This window comes from Arvicanthis niloticus, chromosome 2, assembly GCF_011762505.2.
Source record: "Arvicanthis niloticus isolate mArvNil1 chromosome 2, mArvNil1.pat.X, whole genome shotgun sequence".
Lineage (NCBI taxonomy): Eukaryota > Metazoa > Chordata > Mammalia > Rodentia > Muridae > Arvicanthis > Arvicanthis niloticus.
Window position 1 is genome coordinate 83,872,017 of NC_047659.1, and position 25,459 is coordinate 83,897,475.

The window sequence follows — 25,459 nt, forward strand, 5'->3', positions numbered from 1 at the left end:
ATCCCAGCACTTGGGAGACAGAGGCAGGTGGATCTCTTGTAAGTTTGAGGCCAGCCTGGGCTACTAGTGAGTTCCAGGACAGCCAGGGCTACACACAGAGAAACCCTGTCTCAAACAAACAAGGAAGCAAACAAACAACGGAAAAAAATTCATCGGTAGGTAGATACACACAAATACACACACATATTTCAGCTTTTATCTCTTCATTAAAAAAAAAAAAACAAACACTTTTTTCATTCAGATTTTTAATGTCATAATAACTTCTTGGAGTAAGAAATAATGAATCTCTAGTCATTGCCTGATAAGGTGTTTCATGCAAGGTAACAAAGAGGTCACCATATTAACGTTTTTAAAAATAAATCTGTCGACTAGAAAGCAAGAAAGGTGCCATGAGATAAAAGGCAGAGGGGAGACTAGTAAAACACAAATGGTTTGAAAGTAAAGGGTAAGAACTACACGGTAGGTATGGGACGCACTAGCTGGGGACACACCATTTGGTAAACTCCTCCATTGCGGTTGACCTGTGTGAACTCCAGTAAGAACAACACTTGGGTTTCCAGAAGTAGTAATCCAACTTGTTTGTCTGGATTCTTACTGCTCTGCTTCATGGACCCCAAGTAATAGCCAATCAGAAAAGATGAGCGTCAACCACCTAATGTTCTTTAACCTACTAACTGGTCGCTCCTAGCAGTGGCCAACTGTGGGCCAGCTTGTAGTTGACAGCAGATTCTGATTCTTACAGACTCCCACTCTTGGGGCTGGGTCCCCCAAAATAAGGGCCTGTGCTCCCTTAAAGCACCCATTCTCCTGTTTGTCTTTCTTTTCTTCTCACTGAACTTTCAGAGAGATTAGACAGGAATGAGGAGAAGAGGTGAGCAAAAGATGGGAGTGAGACAAGGCACATTATTATAAATATGCACAGTAAATTGACACTGCGGCTGTTTCTCCTCATCCTAGCTACTCCTCCAATAACAACAGAGATTAAGATTTATTCACAACTTAAAAGGACAGTAACTAGGCATTATAAATCTGTTCTAATCCTCTAATCTGCTCTTGTTATCTCCCAGCCAAAATCCCCATAATACTTGCATTTATGTCCTTCCACGCACCAGCTGAAATCTCATAACACCTCCCTTTTCCCTCCTCCAGGCTGACTCTCTCCCGCCTGGCCCTCTTCCAGACTCTTTGTTGTTGTTGTTCTGGTGTTTGGGGGGTTTGTTTGTTTGTTTGTTTGTTTTTTCCAAGACAGGGTTTCTCTGTGTAGCCTTGGCTGTCCTGGAACTCACTCTGTAGACCAGGCTGGCCTCGAACTCAGAAATCCGCCTGCCTCTGCCTCCCAAGTGCTGGGATTAAAGGCTGGAGCCACCACTGCCCGGCCCAGATTCTTTTCTCCTCTCGGATGCCCCACCCTGTTCTCTCTATTGTCTAATTGTTGGCTTTTCCAGCATGTATTGACAAGGCAGAGAATCAATGATGAGCAGTGTTTACACGAATTTAAGATGGGAGATTCTTAACAGAAGCATTACAATGCCTGTAAGGACTGAAACCTGATTAGGGGGACAGAGAAATCAGCGTTTGAGTAACACAACTCAAAGAGCACAGTGGCATTCTGCCTACAGGGGAGAGAAGGGAAGACTCATCAAAACTAAGGATGTAGGAGAGAAGCCATACAGAAAACTGCTACTTTATAAACTAACTAAAAACGAACATACTTTAAGAAAAAGAGTTTTGAGCTGGTAGTGGTGCAAGCACCAGGGAGGCAGAGGCAGGTGGATTTCTGTGAAGTCAAGGCCAGGCTGGTCTACAGAGTGAGTTCCCAGGACAGCCAAGGCTGCATAGAGAAATACTGTTTGGAAAAATAAAATAAAAATAAATAAATAAAGCAAGAGTTGGAAGAGAGGCATCACACATGGGTGAATATTGCTATTTCCCAGAAGTCAGAAGACCCTATATGGAAGACACCACACACTTGAATCATAGTAAAACTAAGCAGCAGGTAGGCAACCCTGCTGGCAGTGTTCTCAGTGTTAGTGTGTGTGAAATGGGCTGCTGAGGGAAGGTAAAGCTTCAATGGTCTCACCCAGCCATGAACCCTGCACACAACAATATCGGTTTGCCAGGCAAGATATATTCACTGATGTAATCACAGTGTAGCTGTGTGAGGGGCAACCGACTGCATTCTGACTGGATTTGCAGCCCTCTCTGGTGGGGAATACATGTCTAGCACTAGAAATCTGGTCAGAAACCTACGCCTGGGAGTGATCATAGGCCCTGGGGAGAATTGGCTTCTGGTTTGTTACTGTTGTTTTGTGGTTTGTTTGTTTGTAAATGGACACATAACCAAACTGTGTATCATTGAATGTTAACTGTATGTAGTAGGCTTAATTTTTAGAGTAATTTGTATATTAATATAAGTGCTCTATGAAGGGGATTCTAAGTCTAATTAAGCTTCCTGAACTGGCTGGTTTATGTTTAAAAGATCAAGTGCAAAGGGCTGGAGAAATGGATCAATGATTAAAAACACTTGCTGCTCTTGGAGAGGATCTGGGCTCAGCTATCAACACCCCATGTGGTGATTCACAACGATCTATTAATCCAGTTCAGGGGAATCTGATGCCTCTTCTAACCTCCTCAGGCACCAGGCACGCATATGGAGTATATATGCAGGCAAAACAAAATTCACACAGAATAAAAATTTTATAAAAACCCAACAATAAAAATCAAATGATGTTCATACATTTGTGAAGTATATTTACTCAAAAAAATGAATTATAAAAATGGTGGAATTGGGCTGGATAGTGGTGGTACATGCCTTTAATCCAGCACTTGGGAGGCAGGGGCAGGGGCAGGGGCAGGGGCAGGGGCAGGGGCAGGGGCAGGGGCAGGGGCAGGGGCAGGGGCAGGGGCAGGGGCAGGGGCAGGGGCAGGGGCAGGGGCAGGGGCAGGGGCAAGTGGATCTCTGTGAGTTTGAGGCCAGCCTGGTCCACAGAGTGAATTCCATGACAGAGGAACCCTATTTAAAATAATTAATAATAATAATAATAATAAATAATGTTGAAGCCTGCACCCCCAGCATAGCTGTAGCCATTTTGTTCCATGCCTGCCAGTCATTTCATAATGTTACTGAGGCAGAAAAATAGCTTGACTCAGAGCAGGGTCAAGCTGACCACATACTCTGTTATAATCTGAGGGTTTTTTAATCTTAAGAAATTCCACCACCATAAGCTCCACTTAGGACCAATCAGAATAAAGGTGGGTTAGAACTGTTCTGTCTAGCCAGCCAAAATAGCTTGAGTCACAGCTGGCCACCAGGTCGTGCTTCCTGAACCTGAGCATAGCTCACTGTGGTCTCTGCCTATATAAACTGGCTCTGAGAAATGTTAGAGGCCACAGTCAGCTCCTGAGTCTGGTCTGCGGCCCTGACGGCTCAGTCTTTTGGTGTGCATTCAATAAAGCAGCCCTATTTGACTGAGATGGGTGTCTGGTTTGTGCAATAAGTCCCAGGCCCCAACAATTAACAGCAACAAAAAGAGTGGAACTACTTTGAAAAAAAAAAATGTGTGTTATATAAAACCTGACTTTTTTAAAGTAAGACAGAATAGAGTAGAATCTTCAATAAGATTAACTTTTTTTTTTTTTTTTTGGTTTTTTCGAGACAGGGTTTCTCTGTGTATCCCTGGCTGTCCTGGAACTCACTCTGTAGACCAGGCTGGCCTCCAACTCAGAAATTCGCCTGCCTCTGCCTCCCAAGTGCTGGGATTAAAGGCGTGCGCCACCACCGCCTGACCTAAGATTAACTTTTTAAAAAACTATTTTAGGCCAGATGTGATGACAAGTACCAGAAATCTGAGGAACTAGGAAACAGTCAGGTCTCAAATTCAAGAGTTCAAGGCCAGCCTGGACTATACACTGACATGAGATCTCTCTCTCTCTCTCTCTCCCCTTCTCCAACCCACCCCTCTCTCTCAGGAAAAGAAAAATAGTTCTGGTCTTCCTGGACTGCTGCAACAGAGTGTAATGGACTAGGAAGGAGGCCAATCCCTCTCACAGCCCCAGAGCCTAGGTAGTATAAGACCAAGGTGACCACAGATTTGGTGTGTGGCAGAATTAGCTTCCTGGCTTGAAGACTAGGGGGTCTGGCTGTGGGTTCATATAACCTTCTCTACACAGGAGTTATCAGAAGGCCCCTCCCTCTCTCCCTGTGTCCCTCCCTCTCTCCCTCCCTCCCTCCCTCCCTCCCTCCATCCCTCCCTCCCTCCTTCTCTCCCCTTATAAGTACTACTGTGATCATAAGGATCTCGGTGGTGTTGCTGAGTCCTCAAAGTCAATTTGATGGGATTTAGAGATCATCATAAAGACATACTCCTGGCATGTCTGTAAGGGTGTTTCCAGGAAGGTTTAACTGAAGAAAGGTTCGCTAAGACACACCCGGAATGTAGATGGCAACTTTCCATAGGCCGGGGCACATAAATAAAAGGGGATTAAAACTGATCTGAGCACTAGCATCCCCTCCTCTCAGCTCCAGTGTGACCAGCTGCCCCCCACTGCCACTCCCTGCCTTCCCTGATGCAGGCGATGGGCTGTAACCCGTAACCCTCACCGTGAGTCACAACCCTTCCATCTTTAAACTGCTTCTGTCATGTACTTTGCCACAACAAGAAGACACATTTCCCAAAGGTCTAACCAAGCAACCATCACACCTGGGGATGAGGACTTCAACACATGGGGGGGGGGGAGCAGCCACACACAAACTTTCAGATGTAAATCTTAACTAGGATGCATTACTTTTTATTTTCCTGACACTGCCAGCTGCTCCTTTTCTTGTGGATACAATCTATGGTGTAAGTGATAAAGTTACAGGGGACTGATGCAGAATCTAGATAGGGATGGCGTCTGGCTCCTACCTAATCCCCCTTTCAATGTTCTCTTTCTCCCACTCCTATCTCCTGAACTCTATTTCTTAAAATTCCCAAATCAGGTTTGTAGGATGACCCATCCCATAAAGTTGCTTGCCACTGCCACCAAGTCTGATGACCTGAGTTTGAATCTTGAGACCCACAAAGTAGAAAAAGAGAACATCCCTGCAAATTGTCCTATGACCTACACGCCCTCATCACTCTCATCCTGGTCTCCGAAAATATCCCGAGTTAACGCAGAACTCAAGAAGGCATTTCGGGGGCAAACATCCTTAGTTCTGACTTCTTTCCCCTCATTTTCTTAACACCCACCCATTCAATTTTTACCTTCCAGCAGGCAGAGGGAAGACAAGGTGAATTGAACCTAGCTTATTTTCATAAACAATGACTCTTACCTCCTTGCCTGTGCACTACATATTTGATAGTGTCAGTAGCTATGGGTTTCAAAGTGCACTCAACTCCCCGGTGCTCCATCACTTAAGGTTGCTGTACAGTGTGTTTTTAGGCCATTAGAGGTTTGCAGGTGACAGGAATTTAGGTGACCTCCATGTTTCACAGGGAGACCAGTAGAGAAGCTGAGATTGGTACCTCTCTCGAGCCGGGCTTTGCCGAACTGGGGGACGTACACCCGCTAAGCATCGAGGGATGCGAGCGCGCGGGTGACAGTGGTCCGCGCAGCCCGGCACGCGCGGACGCCGAGAGCTGCGACACGCAGTACGGCCGCGAGAGGGCGCGAGCTCCACCATGGCGGCGGCACGCCGACCGGGAAGGAAAGCGGTAGTCCGCCCCGGAGATGGGGAAATTGAGGCCCAGGAGCGGCGGGAGCAGGGGCGCCCAGCCTCCTTCCGCAGCAGCCGGCCTCGGCAACCTGCCCTGACAAGGGGCTCCACCCCGTCTGAGCTGGCAGGGTGGCTGCAGCATCCGGAAGGTGACCAGGGCGCTCGTCTGAACGCCCACCTCTCTGCCCCGCTCCCAACCCGAGACCCTCCGAAAGCGGCAGCCAGGTCTTCGGGGCGCCGCGCTCCGAATGGCGCGAGGAGCCGTGGAGAACGCGGCTGAGCGGGGACGCCGGAGAGCAGCAAGCCCCGCCCCGCGGCCGGCGCCCTGACAACGCGAGCGGCCCGGGCGGCGCCGCCGCTCTCCGCCCCTCGGCCGGCACCAGGCGGGGCTGGGACCAGAGCGCCGCCGCTGCTACTGCCGCACGAGCTGTGCTGCTCTGCAGAGTCGGACCGGGAGCGGGGCCCGGGCCGGGAGCGGGGGGCCGCGGCCCTCGCTCTGCCTTCTCCCACCATGAGCCAGGGAAGTCCTGGGGCCTGGGCCCCCCTCGATACCACCTCTGGGTCCTCTGCGTCCCCAAACCCGTTCGTGCATGAGTTACACCTCTCCGGCCTCCAGAGGGTTAAGGTAAGGTGTGGGCAGGGGACGTGTGGAAGACAGGTTGGGATGGGAAGACCGGGTGGTGAGGAGCTTTGGCTGAGATGGACAAGGGGATGCCCGAGGAGGCGGATAAGAAGCTTGTGGGGAGGGAGTTAGGGGGCGCGCACGTGGGGGCGGCTGGGGGTGGGTAGGCGAGGAGCCTTGGTGAGGACTCGAGCTTAGGCGATAGACAGGCTCACAAGTGAGAAAGAAACGAAAGGGAGAGGACGGAGGACTGAAGGGGACCCAAGGATAGGAGATGGAGGACACTAGGAATGCGGATTACATCCTACGGAGGTTGATGTGCTAGGATGGAGCTGGAGGCTACGGAAAGCCCAGGGTGGGGGCAGGGGCGTGCTCAGCGATCCGGGCTTTGACTTAAACGGTTTAGACCCAGAGACTTCGTCCTTGTGCCCTTCCAACACCTCCTCTTTCCGCCACCCCCACCCCCTCACTGCAGCACCTACTGGTGGGGGCAGGGAGGCTGGGAGGGGGGTTAGCTACAGGAAGTAGAGGGACGCACCACCCTAGGTTAGCCAGGAGGTGGTGTGGGGAGGAAGTGTCCAAGGTTTCTGTTGCGATCACCTCCAGTGAGGCCGGCCCCCCGGGGGCTAGGTTTATTTACCTGCTCTATCCTAAGGAAGCCTCTGGAGTCACCCTCGCACTTGGCAACCCTTACCTTGCGGAATAGGGCTGAGTGTTACCTAAGGATTGCGGTTGTGCAGTACTAGGCTAGGGATTGATTGACCTGAGGCTTGCAAAAGTGGATCTCTGTGTTTCCAGCCATCTGCTCCTTGGGCCCAAAGTGTTGAAAGCCCTGCACCGGGTTTGTTTGATATAAGAGCTATTTATGGAATGGGATGATGGGGAGAACTGTCTCTAACCTACATCAAACCCAGGGCTGGACACCTTCCCTGCATTTTCTTATTAAATCTTTTCTTTTTTTTTTTTTTCTTTTTGAGGGAGGGGGTGGATATAGGGGGTTTCTCTGTGTAGTCCTGGCTGTGTCCTAGTACTTGTTCTGTAGACCAGACTGGCCTGGAACTCACAGAGATCCACCAGACTCTCTACTCCTGAGTGCTGTGTGGGCCACCACCTCCCAGCTCATTAAATCCTAACATCCTTTCCAAATACTAGATGCACTGATGACAGTAACCTTTGTAGGAGGAGAGGGTCACCTGAAAGTGAGAAAATAAGGCACCTAGTGGTATTGAGCCTTTGTCCTCCGGGGCCCTCACTAGTATCTTCATCCCACTTGGATCCCTGTACCTCTGCGCTATCACCTACAAGGTGTTAACTATTTGCCCCTGGTCAATCCTTGTAGGAGATGGTTGCTGTGGAATGAGCCTTTCCCAGCCCTAAGGGACATTTTCTCCTGCCCTTCTGCAGTTCTGCCTCCTGGGGATACTGCTGGCCCCAATCCGAGTACTTCTAGCTTTTATTGTCCTCTTTCTCCTCTGGCCCTTCGCATGGCTCCAAGTAGCAGGTCTCACTGAGGAGCAGCTTCAGGAACCAATTACAGGATGGAGGAAGTAAGTGGGACCCCAACTCCTAAGACCTTTTCTCACCCTTAGATGCTCTGCTCCACCCCCAGCACACACACACATACCAGGGTCTGGAACTGTCACATGCACTTTCAGATATGGTCCGTAGGACCTCACTTCTAAGTGACATGTCCAAAATACTTCACCTCTACGGCCAACGTGTTTTGGGGGGGGGGGAAGAGGAGTATCTTGCTTTCCCAGGCACCTGGATGGGGGACGGGGTTGATTAAGTAAGAGTCCACTAACTCCCAGCCTTACCCTGGCAGGACCGTATGCCACAACGGGGTTCTTGGTCTGAGCCGCCTGCTATTTTTCCTGCTTGGCTTCCTTCGGATCCGAGTTCGGGGTCAAAGGGCCTCTCGCCTTGAAGCCCCTGTCCTGGTTGCTGCCCCCCACTCAACTTTCTTTGACCCAATTGTTCTGCTACCCTGTGACCTGCCCAAGGTTGTGTCCCGAGCCGAGAATCTTTCTGTGCCTGTCATTGGAGGTGAGAGGGTTCAAGAGGGCATAAGGGGGAGGAATGGCAACCCCCGGGCCCCAAAAAGTCAGAAATGAAAACACTGGCTTCCAGTGTGGAGAGAAAAGTCAGGAGGGGTACTTGTCTGTTGGCAGATGAATGTAAATTAACACCAGTCAGTTTGTCAACTGATCTCAAGGCTCTCAGGGCTGGGGCCAGAGACAAGGTGCTAGAAAGGACAGCCTACAGTAAATAGATTGTAGCAATAAGTGGATTGTTGAAATATCTCCCACTGTTGAGGAAATTGAAGCTGCCAGATGTCAGTGCCTCAGGGACAGAACCAAGTGACTCCTCCTTTTAACCTTCCCCACCCAGCCCTTCTTCGATTTAATCAAGCCATCCTAGTATCCCGGCATGACCCAGCCTCTCGTCGCAGAGTGGTTGAGGAGGTCAGAAGGCGGGCCACCTCGGGAGGCAAGTGGCCTCAGGTGGGTAAAGATCTTGAAGCTCTGCCTCCTGTGCCGAATGGTTGCTCTTTCCTCCCCACTTCACTCTGTGCTTTGGGTTTTTTGTTTTTGTTTTGTTTTTCACCCAGGTACTATTTTTTCCTGAAGGCACCTGTTCCAACAAGAAGGCTCTGCTGAAGTTCAAACCAGGTGAGTTAAACGATAGTGGGTGGTGAGACCGAGGGAGGAAGGGAAGAAGCAGCTCCAGCTTGGGGGGGAGTAACTCACAAAGTAGAGGGGAGGGTAAAGGGTAATGGTGATAGGGAGCCTCCTACCTCTCTGACAAGGTGAGTCAGAGAGGACGTTCTTAGTAGAGCAAAGCCACATAGCATTTAGGATTTGTCCCAGACCCTCATGCTACCTCCGTGTACTAACTTCTGCCTTGGGGGATGGGGGTGGAAATGGGATTTAGGAGCCTTCATCGCAGGGGTGCCCGTGCAGCCTGTCCTCATCCGATACCCCAACAGTCTGGTGAGTCTCGGTGGAAGGAAAGGGTGGAAGCAGGGAGCATGAATCCCTCCTGAGTGGACATAAGTGGAAACTGCTGGTGCTGTGTTAAAGATAGGCATCTGGGGTGAAGCATGAGGTGAGGTTGGGGTGTGCTAAAGCAGATTGGCCGGTTTCCAGAAAGAGGAGTAACCTTCTGCTGTTCCTTCTGCTTTTCCTGTAGGACACCACCAGCTGGGCATGGAGGGGCCCTGGCGTGTGAGTGCTATTGTTATTGGGTTTAGGGTCGGGAGTCGGGTCCACCAGAGCATTTCTGGTCCAGTCTCTAAATGAGATGAATGACCTACGGTGTAGGACTGAGAGAACTCTAGAGGAAATTGCCCTCTGACCTCCCCATATTACTTGGCAGTGTTTCTAAGCCTCCCACCTAAGACACTCCTGCTGTAATTACAGTTCCTTATTTACTGTCCTGTGTTTCTTGTTTTCGGGTTTTGGGGGGAGGAGTTGGAGGCTGGTTCTCAACTCAGTGGTCCCTTCTAGAGAGACCATACCACTAGAAATGCTTCTTCCCTTTACCTCAGTACCCAGACTTCTCCTCGACTGCTGCCCTTCCTCTCTGGCATGTTTCCTGCCACTTTTGTCCCACCTATCACCTTTCTGGCCCTTCTCACAACCTCCTGGCTAACTGGAGTTAGGGGTCCCATTTTTCATATCACTGAGAGAAACGTCCCACTGCCTTGCTCAGGAGGAGCAGCTCATCGTTAAACAGTGGCAAACACCTATCTCTCTTCCCTTAGACTCAAAGTCCTCTGGCTCACCGCCTCTCAGCCCTGCAGCATTGTGGATGTAGAGGTAAGAACCCCTTCATGGGATGGGAAAAAGAGTAGTTAACCATGCCTAGCTTTCAGGTCCTGATGAGCTGTGTCTGTTTTTCAGTTCCTCCCTGTCTATCAGCCCAGCCCAGAGGAGAGTAAGGACCCCACCCTTTATGCCAACAATGTCCAGAGAGTCATGGCACAGTGAGTATTACAAGTTACTTCCTGCTATTCCATGAAGTATTTCCTGGAGCAATTCTGCTGAGCAGAGGAACCACAAGGAGGTGCAGGAGGTTTTGAGGCAAAGATAAGGGGTAATGGGGAAGGGTTGAGAGACAGCCGAGACCAAGGAGAGAAAAAGGCAAAGGGAACTGACCGTGCAACAGAGTATAATGAAACCTTGGGAATGTCTTCTGCCACCTCCTCTTGATCTCCATCCTTCTTTGTCCTGAAGGGCCCTGGGCATTCCAGCCACCGAATGTGAATTTGTAGGGAGCTTACCTGTGATTGTGGTGGGCCAGCTGAAGGTAGCATTGGAACCACAGCTCTGGGAGCTAGGAAAGGTGCTACAAAAGGCCGGGTAAGTTACCTTGAAGGTGAGGATATAAGCAGTGTCCCAGAAAGGGGAAACAAGGGCAGGTAGAAGTACTGTGCTGCATTTGGTCCTCAGTACAGGGGCTCAGGGGACAGCATCTGAGCCTGCACTCGGAGCCTAGTGCTGGGAATAAGGCTGCGTATGGCGCATCAGAAAACAAACTGAGTCAACTCTACTGTCATCGATTTCGTTGTAGGCTGTCCCCAGGCTTTGTGGACATGGGGGCAGAGCCAGGCCGGAGTCGAATGATCAGCCAAGAAGCGTTTGCCCAGCAGCTGCAGCTCTCGGATCCTCAGACAGTGGCTGGTGCCTTCAGCTACTTCCAGCAGGTAATGGCTAGAACCCAGGGCAACATGGACAACTTGTCTTCCAAGCCGAGGAACTCAAGATTCAGGGATGATGTCTGAGTTATTATTTTTGGCAAACTGTATTTCCAGAAATACGACCCAAGTATCCTGTCAATTTATAATTCTAGTTTTTGTTTGTCTGTTTTTACACTAGACAGGTGCTTTTTACACCACTCACAGGGCCCTTTCTGTGCTAATAAGACACAGACTATGAGTCTCTGCATCCTCAACATTCAGAGGGAACAGAGGCAAAGTATCTTAAGTTTAAGGCCAGCCTAGGTGTTACAGTTAGATAGACCCTTCTAAAAGTTTTAAAGTAATTAAAAATTTTAAGTTTTGAGCTGTGCATTTCTTAAATTGAGGAGGACCATCTCCATCTCAGCCAACATGTCCCCTGTAGTCATAGTCCTGCTTAGGTTTTTATCGTAAAAAAAAAAAAAAAAAAAAAAAAGTTAGGTCAGTGGCCCCCCAAGTCTGTTGGACCAGTTCTCCCACATAGGCTGAGTCAAAGGAAAACCAGTTTGTCTGGGTTGGAAACCAGGATTGTTTCCTGGTGGTATATCAGAATAGACTTCAGATTCCTGGGGGATCCCCTGACATTCCTAGATCTCTGTGGGAGGGTGTGGTCACCACACGGCTTGACATAGCTTATAGCAGTAAGCAATAGTGGAAGGAAGCACGTGGCCTGAGAACTCCCAGGAGTCCTGGGGAGTGTGCTGATGACTTCTGAGCAGGGTGCTTGCCAGCATCGTTTATAAGCCGACTGAGCAGAAGCCGGAGGAAGATGCCCAGTCCCCACATTGCTCTGGTTTTTTACCTTCCAGGATGCCAAGGGTTTGGTGGACTTCCGAAATGTGGCCCTAGCACTAGCAGCCCTGGATGGGGGCCGGAGCCTGGAGGAGCTGACTCGCCTGGCCTTTGAGGTACCTTTGAGGGACAGCTGAGATGCTTTACCCCACAGCTCCATCCCAGGAGGGCAGTATATTGTACTGTTCCCAGTTAGCTCTTAGATAATGCAAGCTCAGGGCCCTCCTTCTGTCCAGAATCTCCCACCAAGGCCTACCTGGGAACAAGAAGGCAGAAGCTTGCTGGTTTACATTTGTCCTGAAAGAACAAGTACTAGAGATCCAAGATGATTTACATGCAGTAGTCTTGGGGAAAAAGGAGCTTATCAGGCGGGCAATGTGAGGCACTGTCTGAAGTAGAGAACTTAATGGGCATCTCTGTCTCTCCCTCCTTCTCTCTCTCTCTCTCCTCTCTCTCTCTCTCCCTCTCCATCTCTTTTTTCCTACCCCCCCCCCCCACAGCTCTTTGCGGAAGAGCAGGTAGAAGGATCTGACCGCCTACTATACAAAGAAGGCTTCAGCACCATCCTGCACCTGTTGCTGGGTTCACCCCGCCCTGCTGCCACGACTTTGCATGCCGAGCTGTGCCAGCCTGGATGCAGCCAGGGCCTCTCCCTCTGTGAGTCTGTGTTCTTTGCCGCATGCACGCTCTGGGGGCACTGTCAGCACCAGGATCCGTTCTGAGCACTGAGCTGGCCGAGAAAGAGGGCTAGTGGCCAGTGTCAGGGACCAGAACCTCTGAGAAGAGGCAAGATGGGTGGGAACTGGGCAAGAGAGGAAAGAGGTGCCAAGCTGCATTTGAGAAGGCAAACAGACTAGCGGGGCTGGGTTCTGAGGAAAGAGAAGGGAGTGTCCCCTCTCCTCACTCTCAGGTGGTGTAACTTTTCCATTTCCCACTCTTCCTGAACAGGTCAGTTCCAGAACTTCTCCCTTCACGACCCTCTGTACGGCAAGCTTTTCAGCGCCTACCTACGCCCCCCACACAAGCCTCGAAGCACCTCCCAGATACCAAATGCCTCATCCCCCAGCAGCCCCACTGCCCTGGCCAACGGGACTGTGCAGGCCCCCAAGCAGAAGGGTGACTGAGTACCTCAGCCTCCCACTCTTTCCTCAGCTCAAACCCAGCCCTGCTCTCAGGACAGCGCCAGAGGCCTATCCTCTGCCTCAGCCCCACCTCTGCTCCTGTTTGATTTTTTGGTTATCATAGTTTTTTTTGTTGTTGTTGTTTATTTTCATTTTTTGTTTGGTGGGGTCTTTTTGTAAAAGACTATTTTATATATAAATATAAATATATATCTATTAAAAAAAAAAAAACTGAACCTGAAGCTTAGTCCTGAGGGTGGAATCATTAGTTGTGAAGGAACGAGATGAATGGTTGGTTGCCAAATTTCCATTGGAATTTCCAGAAACTCCAAAGATTGATCTTGGCCATACCTGAATTCTCTCATTCACAAGCAGACCGGGGTGTTTTCCTCTATGGAAATCATACAGTGATTTTTTTTTTATCTGCCTCTCCTGTTACCACCTACTAAATATGCACATCTTAATTGACTTCTTCATGAGCCTCTTTTTCAGCCCATTCCCTCTCGTTCTGCCCTCATTAAAGATGAAAATATAGCTTCCTACCATTCCATATTTAACAGTCCCACTGAGAGTTTATTCCATCGTCCATACTCGGAGCAGAGCCCTGTGTTCAGTGAACCTCCAGGTCACACCAACCTCATGGTGCTTCCCTACAGCAGCATGAGCTAAGGAACATGAAAGTTCCCTTCCTGTCCAGCCCTTAAAGGAAAAAAAGTCCCCTTCCCCCTGCCCTTGCTCTCCTAGCACCCAAGGTGCTACATGTCTTGACATACATACATAGAATAAATTAGATTTAGGAAATCAGATCTGACCTACAAAAAGAATCCCTCTGCCCCATAGACTTCAAGGAGGCAGATAATAATAGGCTATCCAGACATGACCTGCCAATGCCAGGTTCAGTCTTGGAAAGAGGGAGGTCCCTTTTGGGACTACTGTTGGAATCTTACCTGGTCATGAAAGTGATTCTTAGCAAAACACTACAGGGAACCAAGATAAGGCTAGCAGCGTGGACGGTGGGTCCACAAGCCTGCCTTTATTGTCACTCTTCGCTCTGTGCTCTTTGCAAGGGTACTCACACAGACGAGCACATAACATTTTCCAGCCACAAACTTTTATTTTTCCATATAACTTTTGAAAGCCGAACTTTCCCTTTACTTCCCACTAACTGGACCCCTGCAACCTAGACAGTCTGACCTGCCCCAGGCTCTCCAGCTTCTTGCACAACAACGAAAACAACATTGGGCTGAGGCTGCTTCTCCACTGAGCAGTAAAATGGACTCTGGGGCACCCCCTCACACACAACTTTGGGTGCTGCTAGGTGGAGCAGGGTGGCCCTCTGCTTCCTACTGGCTGCGACGTCTTTTCTTCCTTTTGCTGGTGACAAAACTGTCACGACGCCTTTTACGAGGCTGTGGGAGCTGTGCCATTCCCAGAACAAGGGGTTTCTGCCCAGAACTACTAAACTGACCTCCCTGCTGGGGTCTCTCTACAACAGTAGCTGGACTCCCAACTAGGGCTTGCTTCCCAGACTTGGGTGGGGGTGAAGGCTGACCATGGTCATTTACTTCAGCAGAGTGGCCATTTACTTCAGCAGAATGGTGGGATGTTTTCACAATTCCCTGACCTCCTGAAGATGTTTTCACAATTCCCTGACCTCCTGAGGCTTGACTAGTACTAAAGGGAAGCCCTCCTGAGGACAGGCTGAGTTTGGAAGCCAAAAGGTAGGAGAAGTTGGAGAGCTCTTCATCTTCCTCCTTCTCTGTCTCACTTCCTTTGGCTCTATCTGCTGATGTTTCTCTAATAGGGATTTCTCTCAGAATAAAAGCATCCCTGGTTCCCCACCTTGGGGAAGTATGGCCCTGGCCCTGGCCAGATGTCAATTTGGTTGTCTCATGTGTACAAGATTCTTGATGACCTTGTAAAGGAACAAGGTCAGTGGGTTTGGAGGAAACTGTGTCTTCCCTGCCCTCTCCTTGGAGGTTATAAGAATTAAAACTTGATGAGCAGGAATCCTTGCTGACCCCTGGCTGGGGGCCACTGTCATTTCTAACATCTAGTATGTTGACCTGTTCTATGTTTTCCAGCATAGGAGGAAAAAGTAGATTACCTCTGCTCTCTGCCTTTTGGCTAGCCTGGAGGAAAGAGGAGGCATCCTGGGTCCCAATAATAAGGAGATTGCCTTGGCATGTGGGTATCAGGGTGTCTTTGGAAGACCCCAGTGGAGAAGAGTCAAGTGTTTGCAGCAGTGGGGGGCAAGCTTCAGCCCACAGATCACTAGAATTCTGTATGGTTTCAGGGCTCAGCTCTTGCTTTTCTTTGGACCTCAAACCTGGACCACTGGCTCTCAAAGACCCTGGCAAGCTGCAGGAGTTTCTCTTTTCTGGGACGGCTGTTTTATCTGTGCCTCCACAGGGAATCACACTGTTCCCCACATCCTTGGGCACTGTGTTTTTTCTAGGACCCAGAGAAGCACTGTTTTTAGAACTCAATGTCTGGTCCTCCCGTCTACATGCCTTATCTTGGATGCTATCTATGACATTTTCAATTTGTAAGGGAAACTCTAAGCCTACAGGATCCATGTCACTGCTCAGCCACAGTCCTGGGCTGAGAGAAACCCTGTCTAGGTTGCCAGCTGCTCCAGGGGAATGGTTCTGACTGTAACTCTGAACCACATCAGGACCTCTGTCATCTCCCCAAATGGCTCTTGAGCCCTTCTGGGAAACCGCTGAAGGTTGTTCTCTTCCTTGAGTAAGCATCCCAACTCCCCCGATCTGCTGTCCAATCTGCTCTCCTATCTGCAACACCAAGGTCTGTTTTTCTATCACAAGTCCTTGCAGAGGAACTGGCTCTATACATCCAACATCCAAACTGGAGGCTCTCATGTGTTGGGGATCTTCTTGCCAACAAAAAGGTAAGACCTCTGGATTCCTATCTGCTACTGGGTAGTGCCCAGAGGACCCGGTACCTCCCAGGTGGCCATCATGAGTTGCAGATAGCTGTTTTATAGCCTCCCCAGACCCTTTTATCTCCATACCCAAGGGTACTGGCATTCCCTGTGAAGCTGTGAGTTCTAGCTGCAGGTCCCAGCTGCTAGGGGATGGCAGACTATTTCCATCCTTGTGAATCCCCTGTGAACCACCTAGTGTTTGCTCCTGCCCACCATGCATTTCTCTTGCCTGCTTGCCTGGAGAAGCAGATTTTCCAATGCGAACAATGCCCGCAGCCCCCTGAAGCCCAGGTGAGGGCCGACGCCTTTGACCCCCATCTTCATCTTCATCAGAAACAGAAGGACTTGAGTCTGACTGAGCTCCACTGCAACTTGGAGGTGTCTCTGCATCTTCCTCCTCCAAGGCCAAGAGTCGTTTCTGGACCAGCTGGAAGGGAATGGACAAATGCCAGTTCTATACATGGTTAGGAGAAGGGGTGGCTGAGTGGGTGACAGGAGATGGTAGATAGTGTGGGGAAAAAAGTGTTTTAAGTGATGGTATCCAAGATAGATATTGTAGCTCTTTCTGCATTAGAGCTTTGTTCCTTTTCTGTGAGCCTTTCCTTATCCCTTACCTACTTGTTCTAGACCATAGGCTTAATGCTTTTGTGCACTGTGTGAAGATTATTCTTGTGTTATTCAAATGCTGATTTCTCTGCTCTCATATGACCCAGAGTCCAATCCTAAATCCTCTAAAAAAAACGGTATCAGGATATCAAAGGGCGATACAAAAATCAGCCAGACTCCTCTTCCTGGTGTGTTCTTTGCTTCCCAACTTTACCTGGGTAAGAGTAAGTCCTTCTTCTTGCTCTAGCTCCTCAATTAAAGCCAAAGGATCTCTCTGCTCTTCCGGGGACAGCAGGTCTGCCAGAAACTGAGGGTGAATGACCGCCTCCACCTGGGGAACAGCAAGAAGAGTGGTGTAAATCCTGATAAGAAGTAATCTGTAAGTCCAAGTGCTCTAGAGACAAAGCTACGAGGCCCATGCCCCCACTTTCACACTGGAGTTAGTTATAAAAATTTGCGGTAGTCCTTACCATCCTACCTATATGTCTACCTATTTCCAGTTTATAGAATGGAGTCACTGACTTATGCAGAACCCTAGATTGCTGGTGCCCCATAGTACCCAACCCCCAAATATCTACTCAAAATTGTAGAATGGAGGCTCCTGCCATGTGCAGAACCCCAGAGAGCTGATGCCCCATAGTGCCTAGCTCCCAATATCTATTAGAAATTAGCCATGTAGACCTAGCTCACCTTGGAGACAAAGACTTCCTGAGAACATAGTTCATCAATATAGCTCAGAAGACTTGGATCTGGATACATCCCTGCATCCTCCTGTTGCCCCTCTTCCTCCTCTGTCTTTCCAGTGTCCACATGGCTCCCCATCAGCCCTTCCATGATGTCAATATATTCTTGCACAGCTTCAGGTGGGATCTCTTTGGGTGCCTCAGGAACTGGAGGCCTTTGGGGTTTGCGCTGCCGCCGACGGGGAGCCCGAGTCTTAGAGGCTGCCTTTTTCGGAATGTACACTGAGGGAAGAGAGAGAGATGGGAAAGAAGCTTTGGTATCTACTGCCCAGTGATGCTTATAAGGAAAGAAATCTGGGTTCAGGAAATGGTTCTAGAATAGGATCAAGCTTTAGGGGGAGAAAACATAAAAAGTTGGAGGGCATGAGAGAAAACACTCTTAGAAATCTTTCCACACACCTTGACATTCCAAGAAACCACCTGATCCAACCCCGTTTTTTAGGCTGATAAAGTATAGGATTCATGCACAATCTAGACGAGAGAGTAGTTAGTTTACTTGGCCAAGATCAATAGCTAATTCCAGACAGAAGGAGCCAAGACCCCAGTTTTCTATGGGACATTGTGTTTGGCTTATACAATGTCACTTCCAGGAAAGACAGCTACAGAAGCAAAAGCAGAGCATTTTCCAGTCCTCATCTGCTTTGTGGGTAGCCTTACCTGGCTGCTGGCAAGCCTCAGGGACCATGGACCCTGGAGGGTCAAGTTTCAAAGGGGCTATAGGGGACAGACCGGGGGACCCATTCATCAACTGTGCGTTCTGTATCTGTGTTTCCTCCTCAGCCTCAAACTCCATGAACCTGCAGAGGGTAAAGAAGGAACAATCGGGGCTAGAGACATGGCTCAGTGATTCAAGTCTCTGCACCCACATGGCAGCTCACAGTTATCTGTAACTCTAAGATCCAACACCCTCACACAGACATACATACAGGCAAAAACACCAATGTACGTTTAAAAAAAAAAAAAATTACAAAATAAAGCACAGTCTGTGGTAAGGAGGAGAACCCAGTCCATCAGTAATACAGACATCAGGCAGTATCCACACATGGCCAAGAAACCAAGCACCCTCATTCTGGCTAAGTACTGTTGAAGTCGGGTCAGCCAGGGGAAGGTGCTCACAGGTAGGCAGTAGCCTAATGACAGTTTGAGGAGATGCCATTATATTGTCCCCTTCACCTTCAATGGTTACTCAAGAAGCTAACTAAAGGAACTGGTGGTATACAGCTTGGATCAGTCTCCAGGACAAAGTGATATCCTCTACTTCTGTGCCATGTCAATCTCACCTGGTGCTTTGATTAATTATTATCATATAAGCTTGGCGGATTCCTTTAAGTGTGGCCCATTTAACAGTCTAGAAATACACTCTAAAGTGTTGCTCCTCATCTGCCCCTTTCTACAACTGAAAATGATGGCAGACTTTCTGAAGCACAGCCCATCAGAGTGCAAAAGCTGGAACAAGTCCTCAAGGGTAAACCTAGGAAGCTGAAGGTTCAGACTCAGGGGAAAAAAAAAAAAAAAAAAAAAAGTACATTTGGAGGAAAAGATTCTTTCCCCAGTTGCTGTGATAAGGATTCTCACTATGTTGCCCAGGCTAGCTTTGAACTCCTGGCCTCAGATGATACTCCCGTCATTCATGGGTGTGCTGACTCACAACGTAACAGTCAGCCAAAGTTACTTTTTTTAGACACAGCTATCCTGTACAAATCGGGGGATGAAGAGCCAGGAGACCACTCTGGGAATTCAGTACTCTGTTTATTCTGGCTAACCTCTTTCAGAATTGGTCCCTCCCAGGAATGGGGGAATAACAGGTTTTCTGTGGTATTTTTAAAAACAAAACCAAAGCTAACTGTGAAAGGAAAAGTGCTCATGACGTTCCACAACAATAGCCACTTGCCATCTGGTGAGCTAAAGAGCCTTCGTGTGAGATTTTAGAGGCCCTGGGTTCAATCCTATGCTAACACCTTCAATATGAAAGCCACATACAGATCCAAGACCTGGAGACAGGGGAGTTTTCAAGGACAGGATAAGCCAGGCAGTGGTGGTGCACACCTTTTAATCCCAGCACTTGGGAGGCAGAGGCAGGTGAATTTCTGAGTTCGAGGCCAGCCTGGTCTACAGAGTGAGTTCCAGGACAGCCAGGGCTACACAGAGAAACCCTGTCTCGAACCCCTCCCCCTCCCCCCCCCCCCAAAAAAGAACAGACAGGATGGAGTAACCCCAGAGATGGGGTGGTAGAAGCAGGAAAGGGCCAGGAAACCCCCATGTGGCCTACAGCCCTCCTCCTGTAGCTCGACTTTATTTTTAAATTTACTCCATTTATTTTTTATTTGTGTGTGTGTGTGTGTGTGTGCGCGCTCGCGCTCGCGCTCGCGCACATGTGGGTACAATGTGTATGTGTAGACCTCACATGACAGCTTCCGGGAGGCCCTTCAATCCTTCCATGTGAGTCCTGAGGATCAAACTCAAGTGGTCAGGCTTGTGGTACCCGCTGAGTCATCTTGCTGTTACTCCCCTCCCCCAACATACACATACATTCACCTGTCTGTCTCTGCTGCCCCTGTATTCGACCACTCCCCCGCCCCTGCGAGGTGAATGAGGGTTCGTCAAACTCACTTCTCTGCCATCTCATAAAAGATCATCCGGTCAAAGTTGCTGGTCCGCTCCCATTCCTGCAGAGCCCTCGGCAGTCCCTCCTCCAAGGTCATAGTAGGCTTCAGTCGGGCCAGGGAACGAAGCACTGGGCTAAAACCCCCATTAGGTCAGACACATTGTAAAAGTGTGCCCTGCACCTGTTCTAATGCCCACCTCAGTTCATATCCCCCGTTTCTCACCAAATCTAGTATGTCCCTCAGGCCCTGTCGTGTTCCATTTTAATAAGACCTCCAGACTCCACAGCCTTGCCTCCCGTTCTTCACCATTCTTGCTGCCCTTCCCACTGAGATGTGCAAATCACACAAATTGAGTGATTCTTCTCCTGACCTTCTGAAATCAACAAGGGCACCCACCTTTAATTCTCTCAGTGCTAGCCTTAACTGAACATTAAGAAGGAAACACTCGGGTTTGTAACTATGAAATAGATTTAACCCAGTTGGCAGTAGTGGTACATGTCTTTAGTCCTAGCACTTGGGAGGCAGAGGCAGGTGGATCTCTGTGAGTGTGAGGCCAGCCTGGTCTACAGAGTGAGTTCCAGGACAGCCAGACCTACACAGAGAAACCCTGTCTTGAAAACAAATAAACAACAACAACAAAAAAAAAAACCCACAAAAACAGGTATAGTAGTTTGGGGATTATGTCCCCCCACCCCCAATTTTCATTCTTTCTTTCCAGAATGCCATCATAGATTTTCAAATAGAATATTGGACCATTACTTCTGGAAAGCTCCAGAGGAAATAAGGGTGCAGATTAAAGCAAGGACTTCATTTTAACCTCTCCAGCTTCTCTTTAGGTTCTTAAACATTATTGAGTATCAGAACCACCTGGGAAAGCTTGCTGTAACCAAGGATTTTAGAAGCCAGGGTCCCAGATGGCTGCTGTATAAAATCTTGATCATGCCTGGCATAAGATCCTACCCAGCACTGAAGCTTGTGGGGAGGTGGGGAAGCTGGCCAGAAACAAAAGGGGATGGGTCCTATACAAATCTTGAGAATTCATACTGGCTCTAGACTTAGAAATTGTGCCACCAGGTCTCAAGAGAGACCTGAAGAACCATCTCAAGAAACCAGGAACTCAGTAAGGTGGTGTTTATTGAGGACCTTGGGAATGTCTCTCGATCATTGATCTAAAGTCCAAATGAAGCTCTCCCACTATAAGGGAGCATGCATTTTTTTTTTTTTTCAAAGTCTGGGGGAGAGAGAGACAGAGACAGAGAGAAAGACTGTTTACTCAATGGTCTGCAGCTGAGAGCTACCCCATGTGGTTGGGAAGTAGAGAAAATTTCCCAGATGACTAATAACTAATATATAAACAAAAACAACAGCCTGTAACTCCAGGCGTCTTGGCTCTAAAGGAGGGATACTTTGCCCTTTTGTGGGCTCCTTTCCTCTTTCAGGTTGCCTTTTTATAGTATTAATAAAAGAATGACCATTTGAATGATTCATTTTCTATGCCAGGCACTTTGCCAAGCACCATTAATCTTCTGATCAACCCTAGGAGATAGGTATAATTACCCCATTTTGTGATGAGGAACCTGAGGGCAAAGGTGTTAAAAGTCCTGTTCTGGATCACACACCTAGTATGTGTGGAGCCAACTGTGCTCCCCCTCTCCCCATTTCACCTCAACTCCCGAGTAAGATAGGGTTCACACACACTAAGGTCTTTGCCTGACTCAGTGTCATCTTCCCCATTCCTACAAGAATGAGTCAGGGCCCAGCCCACCTCATCCCAGTCAGTGTCAGAGGGCAGGCAGGCAGGGCCCTGACATTTGGAGTCAGGACCTACATGTCAATCTCTGTTTTATGACAGGAAGTCTCTCAGACTTTTCAGGATTACCATAAAATGCTTGCCTGATTTCACAGAATTGTAGGTAGTCTTTGAGAAATGGTACCTGAATGGTTCTTATAAGCTGGGAAGAACATAGCACTGTTTTTCATTCTCTTAACAGTGTTTTTTTTTCACTCTCACAACTGCCTTCAAGAATTCTGGAGTAAACGGAAACCTCTGTGTCTATCCTAGAGTCCTCTCTAAAAGCCCTAGAAAAAAAAAGTCAACCTTGGATACTCCCTACCCCCACTTACATAAGAAAGCAGGAAAGAGCTTCTGCATCAGGACTCTGGGATAGGTGAGTCCGGGCCAAGACTTTGTAGCGCTGCCAGCGACGATAGTTCTCATAAACACCCTTGGAAGCATAGGCAAGGTCACCTTGAGAGGGCTTCCGGGCAGCCATGGGACCTCCTTCCATGGTTGTTGCTTGTGTTCCTGGCCAGGGCTTTTCCAGGGGCACAATGGGAGCCAGTTGGGCAGCTGGTGGGAGAACCTGCAGAGGAAGCCCTGCAGGGGCCTCCTGGCTCACTCCAACAGCCACAGCAGGCAGGATGGTCTTCACATTAGAGGTTGTCACATACAGAGGAGGAGGCCCCTCCTGGCTCCCACAGGGAGCACCTGAGGGAATCCAGTTTAGGGCTGTCTGAGTAACTATAAGGTTCTGAGTTTGAGAGGACTCAGCTGACCCCACATCTGTCTTGACTTTGACAATGACCTGGCCAGTTCCAGCCACACTGGGGCCAGGGCCTCCTTCTCCTGTCACCAACAATGGGCTGGGGAAAGCAGAAAGGAGGAGAGGATTGCCTGGAGAGAAGACAGGAGGTATAGGGGGCTGTGGTGACAGCTCCCAGAGGGGTTGGTCTGGTGGAACAGGAGGAGGTGGGGCAAAAGGAAGTGCACTGAAAGGGGACAGGCCAGCACCAGGTTTCATGGCCATATCTGGTCCTGGTAATGGAGAGGCTGTTGAGACAAAGAAGAGAAGGGAGTAGGAGGAAGATGAGAAGTTAGGCCACTTGACTTTGTTTTAGTCCCTATGGGGTTAGAGCAATGACTTTCAATGTGTGAAGGAAGGGAAGTAGATGGGTGTACTTGTAAATGCCTCTCAAGGAGTCCTTTACCCCTGGGCTAGAGAAGTTGCTCCCTTTCAAAGAGACACATAGACCTGCATCTTCCAAGAAGAGCAAGCTCAAGCCATCCCTGCCTCTAACAGCGTCTCTCAAAACACTCCTGAAGACCTCTCCTGCCAGTTCCATAGGCAGATCAAGAAGACATGAAATAAGATTGACAGCTGTTCTACAGGAAAAGCAGTTTGCAAGCATGCTAATGCAGGGAAAATTCCAGGCTCTTGAGAAGCACTCATGGGACCCTTGAGAAGGAGGCGGTTTCACAAACATTGGTCTATCCTTCTCCTTCTTTTCCTATACCTCTTGTTCCTAGTAATCTCCTCAAATAACAGAAGATGCAGGTTATGAACACGCTTACTGACCGTAAGACTCATAAGCTCATTTCTCCAAAAATAGCCCCACTCAACATACATGGACACTTACCCTGCCTACTCCACAAAACAGGGAAGCCACCTGATCCCAGCTGCTCTGTGGCTCCTGTCACTAGCCACAGAAGCACAATTCCCAGGACAGAATATGGTAGTGTAGACTCTTGGTTCCCAGAAACTTCATTATGAAGCAAGGGGAGGACCTTGCAGGGAGGGAGATTTCCACTTTCAGGTCCAACTATGGACAAGTTGATACTTGGCAGCGCAGACTATCTGTGCTTCTGCTGCTTCTTAACTAGAAGTTTAGGGCTCACGAAGAAGAAAGCACTGGAGCTGAAGAAGAAAGCACTGGAACTAAAGAAGAGAGGAATCTAGAACACAGCTCCTGCTAGGGACCAGCTATGTGGATGCTGGTCAGGCAGAGCAGGGGGATAAGCACACAAATGTGCTTCATTAAACAGGGCCTGCCTGCATCCTACATGACTTTTAATGATAAAAACAGAGCCCAGTTGGCCTAATTTCATGCAATACCCTTTCTAAAAAAAAAAAAAAAGGCCGGGTGGTGGTGGCACATGCCTTTAATCCCAGCACTTGGGAAGCAGAGGCAGGCGGATTTCTGAGTTCGAGGCAAGCCTGGTCTACAGAGTGAGTTCTAGGACAGCCAGGGCTACACAGAGAAACCCTGTCTCGAAAAACCAAAAAAAAAAAAAAATTCCACTGACAAACCAGTACCACTCAAATTCCACTTTCTGAATGAAATAGGAACAACCTAATGTTCACATACATCTGAACCATACACCAGAGGGCCAGGTTAGACCACCAAGTTCTGCACACAGTAAAAATGTTCCTAAGATCTGAGCTCCACCATAGGAAAACTGAGCATCTCTGTCTGTCACTAAGATAGCCTATCTCCTTCAGCCTGAAAATCAACAAAGATTGACCCTAACAAAAAAAAAATGCATTGACTTAAAAAATAAATGCAGGTTTGTAAATACAACCACTCTGGAGGATGATCACAAGTCCAGCTTGGGTTACAGAGGGAATTCAAGGGCAGCCTGAGCAACTTTACGAGACCTTGCCTCAAACTAAAAAGTGAAATGGGCGCTACAGATTTGGCTCACAGAATGCTGGCCTATCAGATGCAAGGTCCCAGATTCAATTTCAATAAACAAATATTTGCACGTGCACACAGAAAGAGAGAGGGAGGAGAGAGAGAGACAGAGAGAGAGGGAGGGAGGGAGGGAGAGAGGGAGGGAGAGAGGGAGGGAGGGAGGGAGGGAGGGAAAGAGAGAGAGAGAGAGAGAGAGAGAGAGAGAGAGAGAGAGAGAGAACACACGAACACATGAGCCCAGAAATAGAATTCTGCTCCCCAGAACACTAGATGGAAACTTGACCTTAGACTTCCCAACTTCCAGTTATATGCATAATAAATTACAGTGAAAGAAAAAAAAAAGAGAAAAAGCCTGCTGCCTGAACTGATAAGGACCACCTCTGTTAGAAGGAGCGTCAGACCCTGAGAGCAAGCAATTTTACAAAATCTCTAGCTTTGTTCACTGGCTCATAAGTGAATAAGTGAACCCCACTGAGTTTTAGCTTTCTGAGCAAGGCTAATAGACCTGGCCCAATTCCATTCTTTAGCCCACTTTTCCTCGAAAGATCAAGAGAGCTGGCCCTTACTTCTCCATGGTGAAGTCCTAGAGCAGGTCAGAAGACAAGGATCATGACTCTTCCCCTGAAACCCTGGCAACATAATTTACCCTAATACATAAGGCTCTGTTTCCACCCCAAGCATGTTAAAGTGGTCCCTCTTCCTGGGAATCAAATTGGTAATTGGTATCCAGTCCCAATATTCAGTGTGTTACTTCTGACATACTTTAGTTCATTTCCAAGGATGCTCCTCCCCATTCTTAATGGTAAAAATCTATTTCCCTGGGCTCCCTAGTGCCTGTGGGGGCTCTAATTCCTCAAATCCTTATAGGCTGGCCTAAATGATTTGTCCCTAGGTAAAGTGGCAAATGTGACACCCCAGGTGGCAGATAGCCCACACTCCACTATGTCTAGTCTTACTTCCATCTGATGCCATAATCTGAGGTTTAGGCACACCAACAGTGGCAGTCTGGAAGGCTCCAGAATGAAACAGTTGGGTTCAGGATCCAGGCAATAACCTAGCTCCAACAGATGATATCCAAGGAAGATGGGCTAAAGACTGGGTCAAAACAGAATT

The 25,459-nt window shown here is 48.7% G+C and overlaps 2 protein-coding genes and 1 long non-coding RNA gene across 3 annotated transcripts; 2 read left to right on the top strand and 1 right to left on the bottom strand.

Annotated features, from left to right (window-relative positions):
- The first annotated feature begins 6,075 nt into the window (after window positions 1–6,075).
- On the top strand, window positions 6,076–13,523 carry Lpcat4 (lysophosphatidylcholine acyltransferase 4). The gene is made up of 14 exons (XM_034496556.2): window positions 6,076–6,320; window positions 7,722–7,864; window positions 8,143–8,363; window positions 8,709–8,821; window positions 8,929–8,989; window positions 9,252–9,310; window positions 9,510–9,544; window positions 10,084–10,138; window positions 10,223–10,305; window positions 10,556–10,681; window positions 10,893–11,025; window positions 11,868–11,966; window positions 12,351–12,507; window positions 12,799–13,523. The coding sequence occupies exons 1-14, from the start codon at window positions 6,207–6,209 to the stop codon at window positions 12,972–12,974; spliced, it is 1,575 nt and encodes a 524-aa protein (XP_034352447.1). The 5' UTR covers window positions 6,076–6,206; the 3' UTR covers window positions 12,975–13,523.
- A 538-nt stretch (window positions 13,524–14,061) lies between these two features.
- On the bottom strand, window positions 14,062–25,459 carry Nutm1 (NUT midline carcinoma family member 1). The gene is made up of 7 exons (XM_034495814.2): window positions 25,303–25,459; window positions 21,998–22,703; window positions 19,878–20,006; window positions 17,925–18,064; window positions 17,215–17,489; window positions 16,739–16,855; window positions 14,062–16,345 (listed from the first exon to the last, which is right to left on the bottom strand). The coding sequence occupies exons 1-7, from the start codon at window positions 25,316–25,318 to the stop codon at window positions 14,315–14,317; spliced, it is 3,414 nt and encodes a 1,137-aa protein (XP_034351705.1). The 5' UTR covers window positions 25,319–25,459; the 3' UTR covers window positions 14,062–14,314.
- On the top strand, window positions 15,756–16,906 carry LOC143441394 (uncharacterized). The gene is made up of 3 exons (XR_013108743.1): window positions 15,756–15,882; window positions 16,252–16,381; window positions 16,772–16,906. It is a non-coding gene; the product is annotated as an uncharacterized LOC143441394 (long non-coding RNA).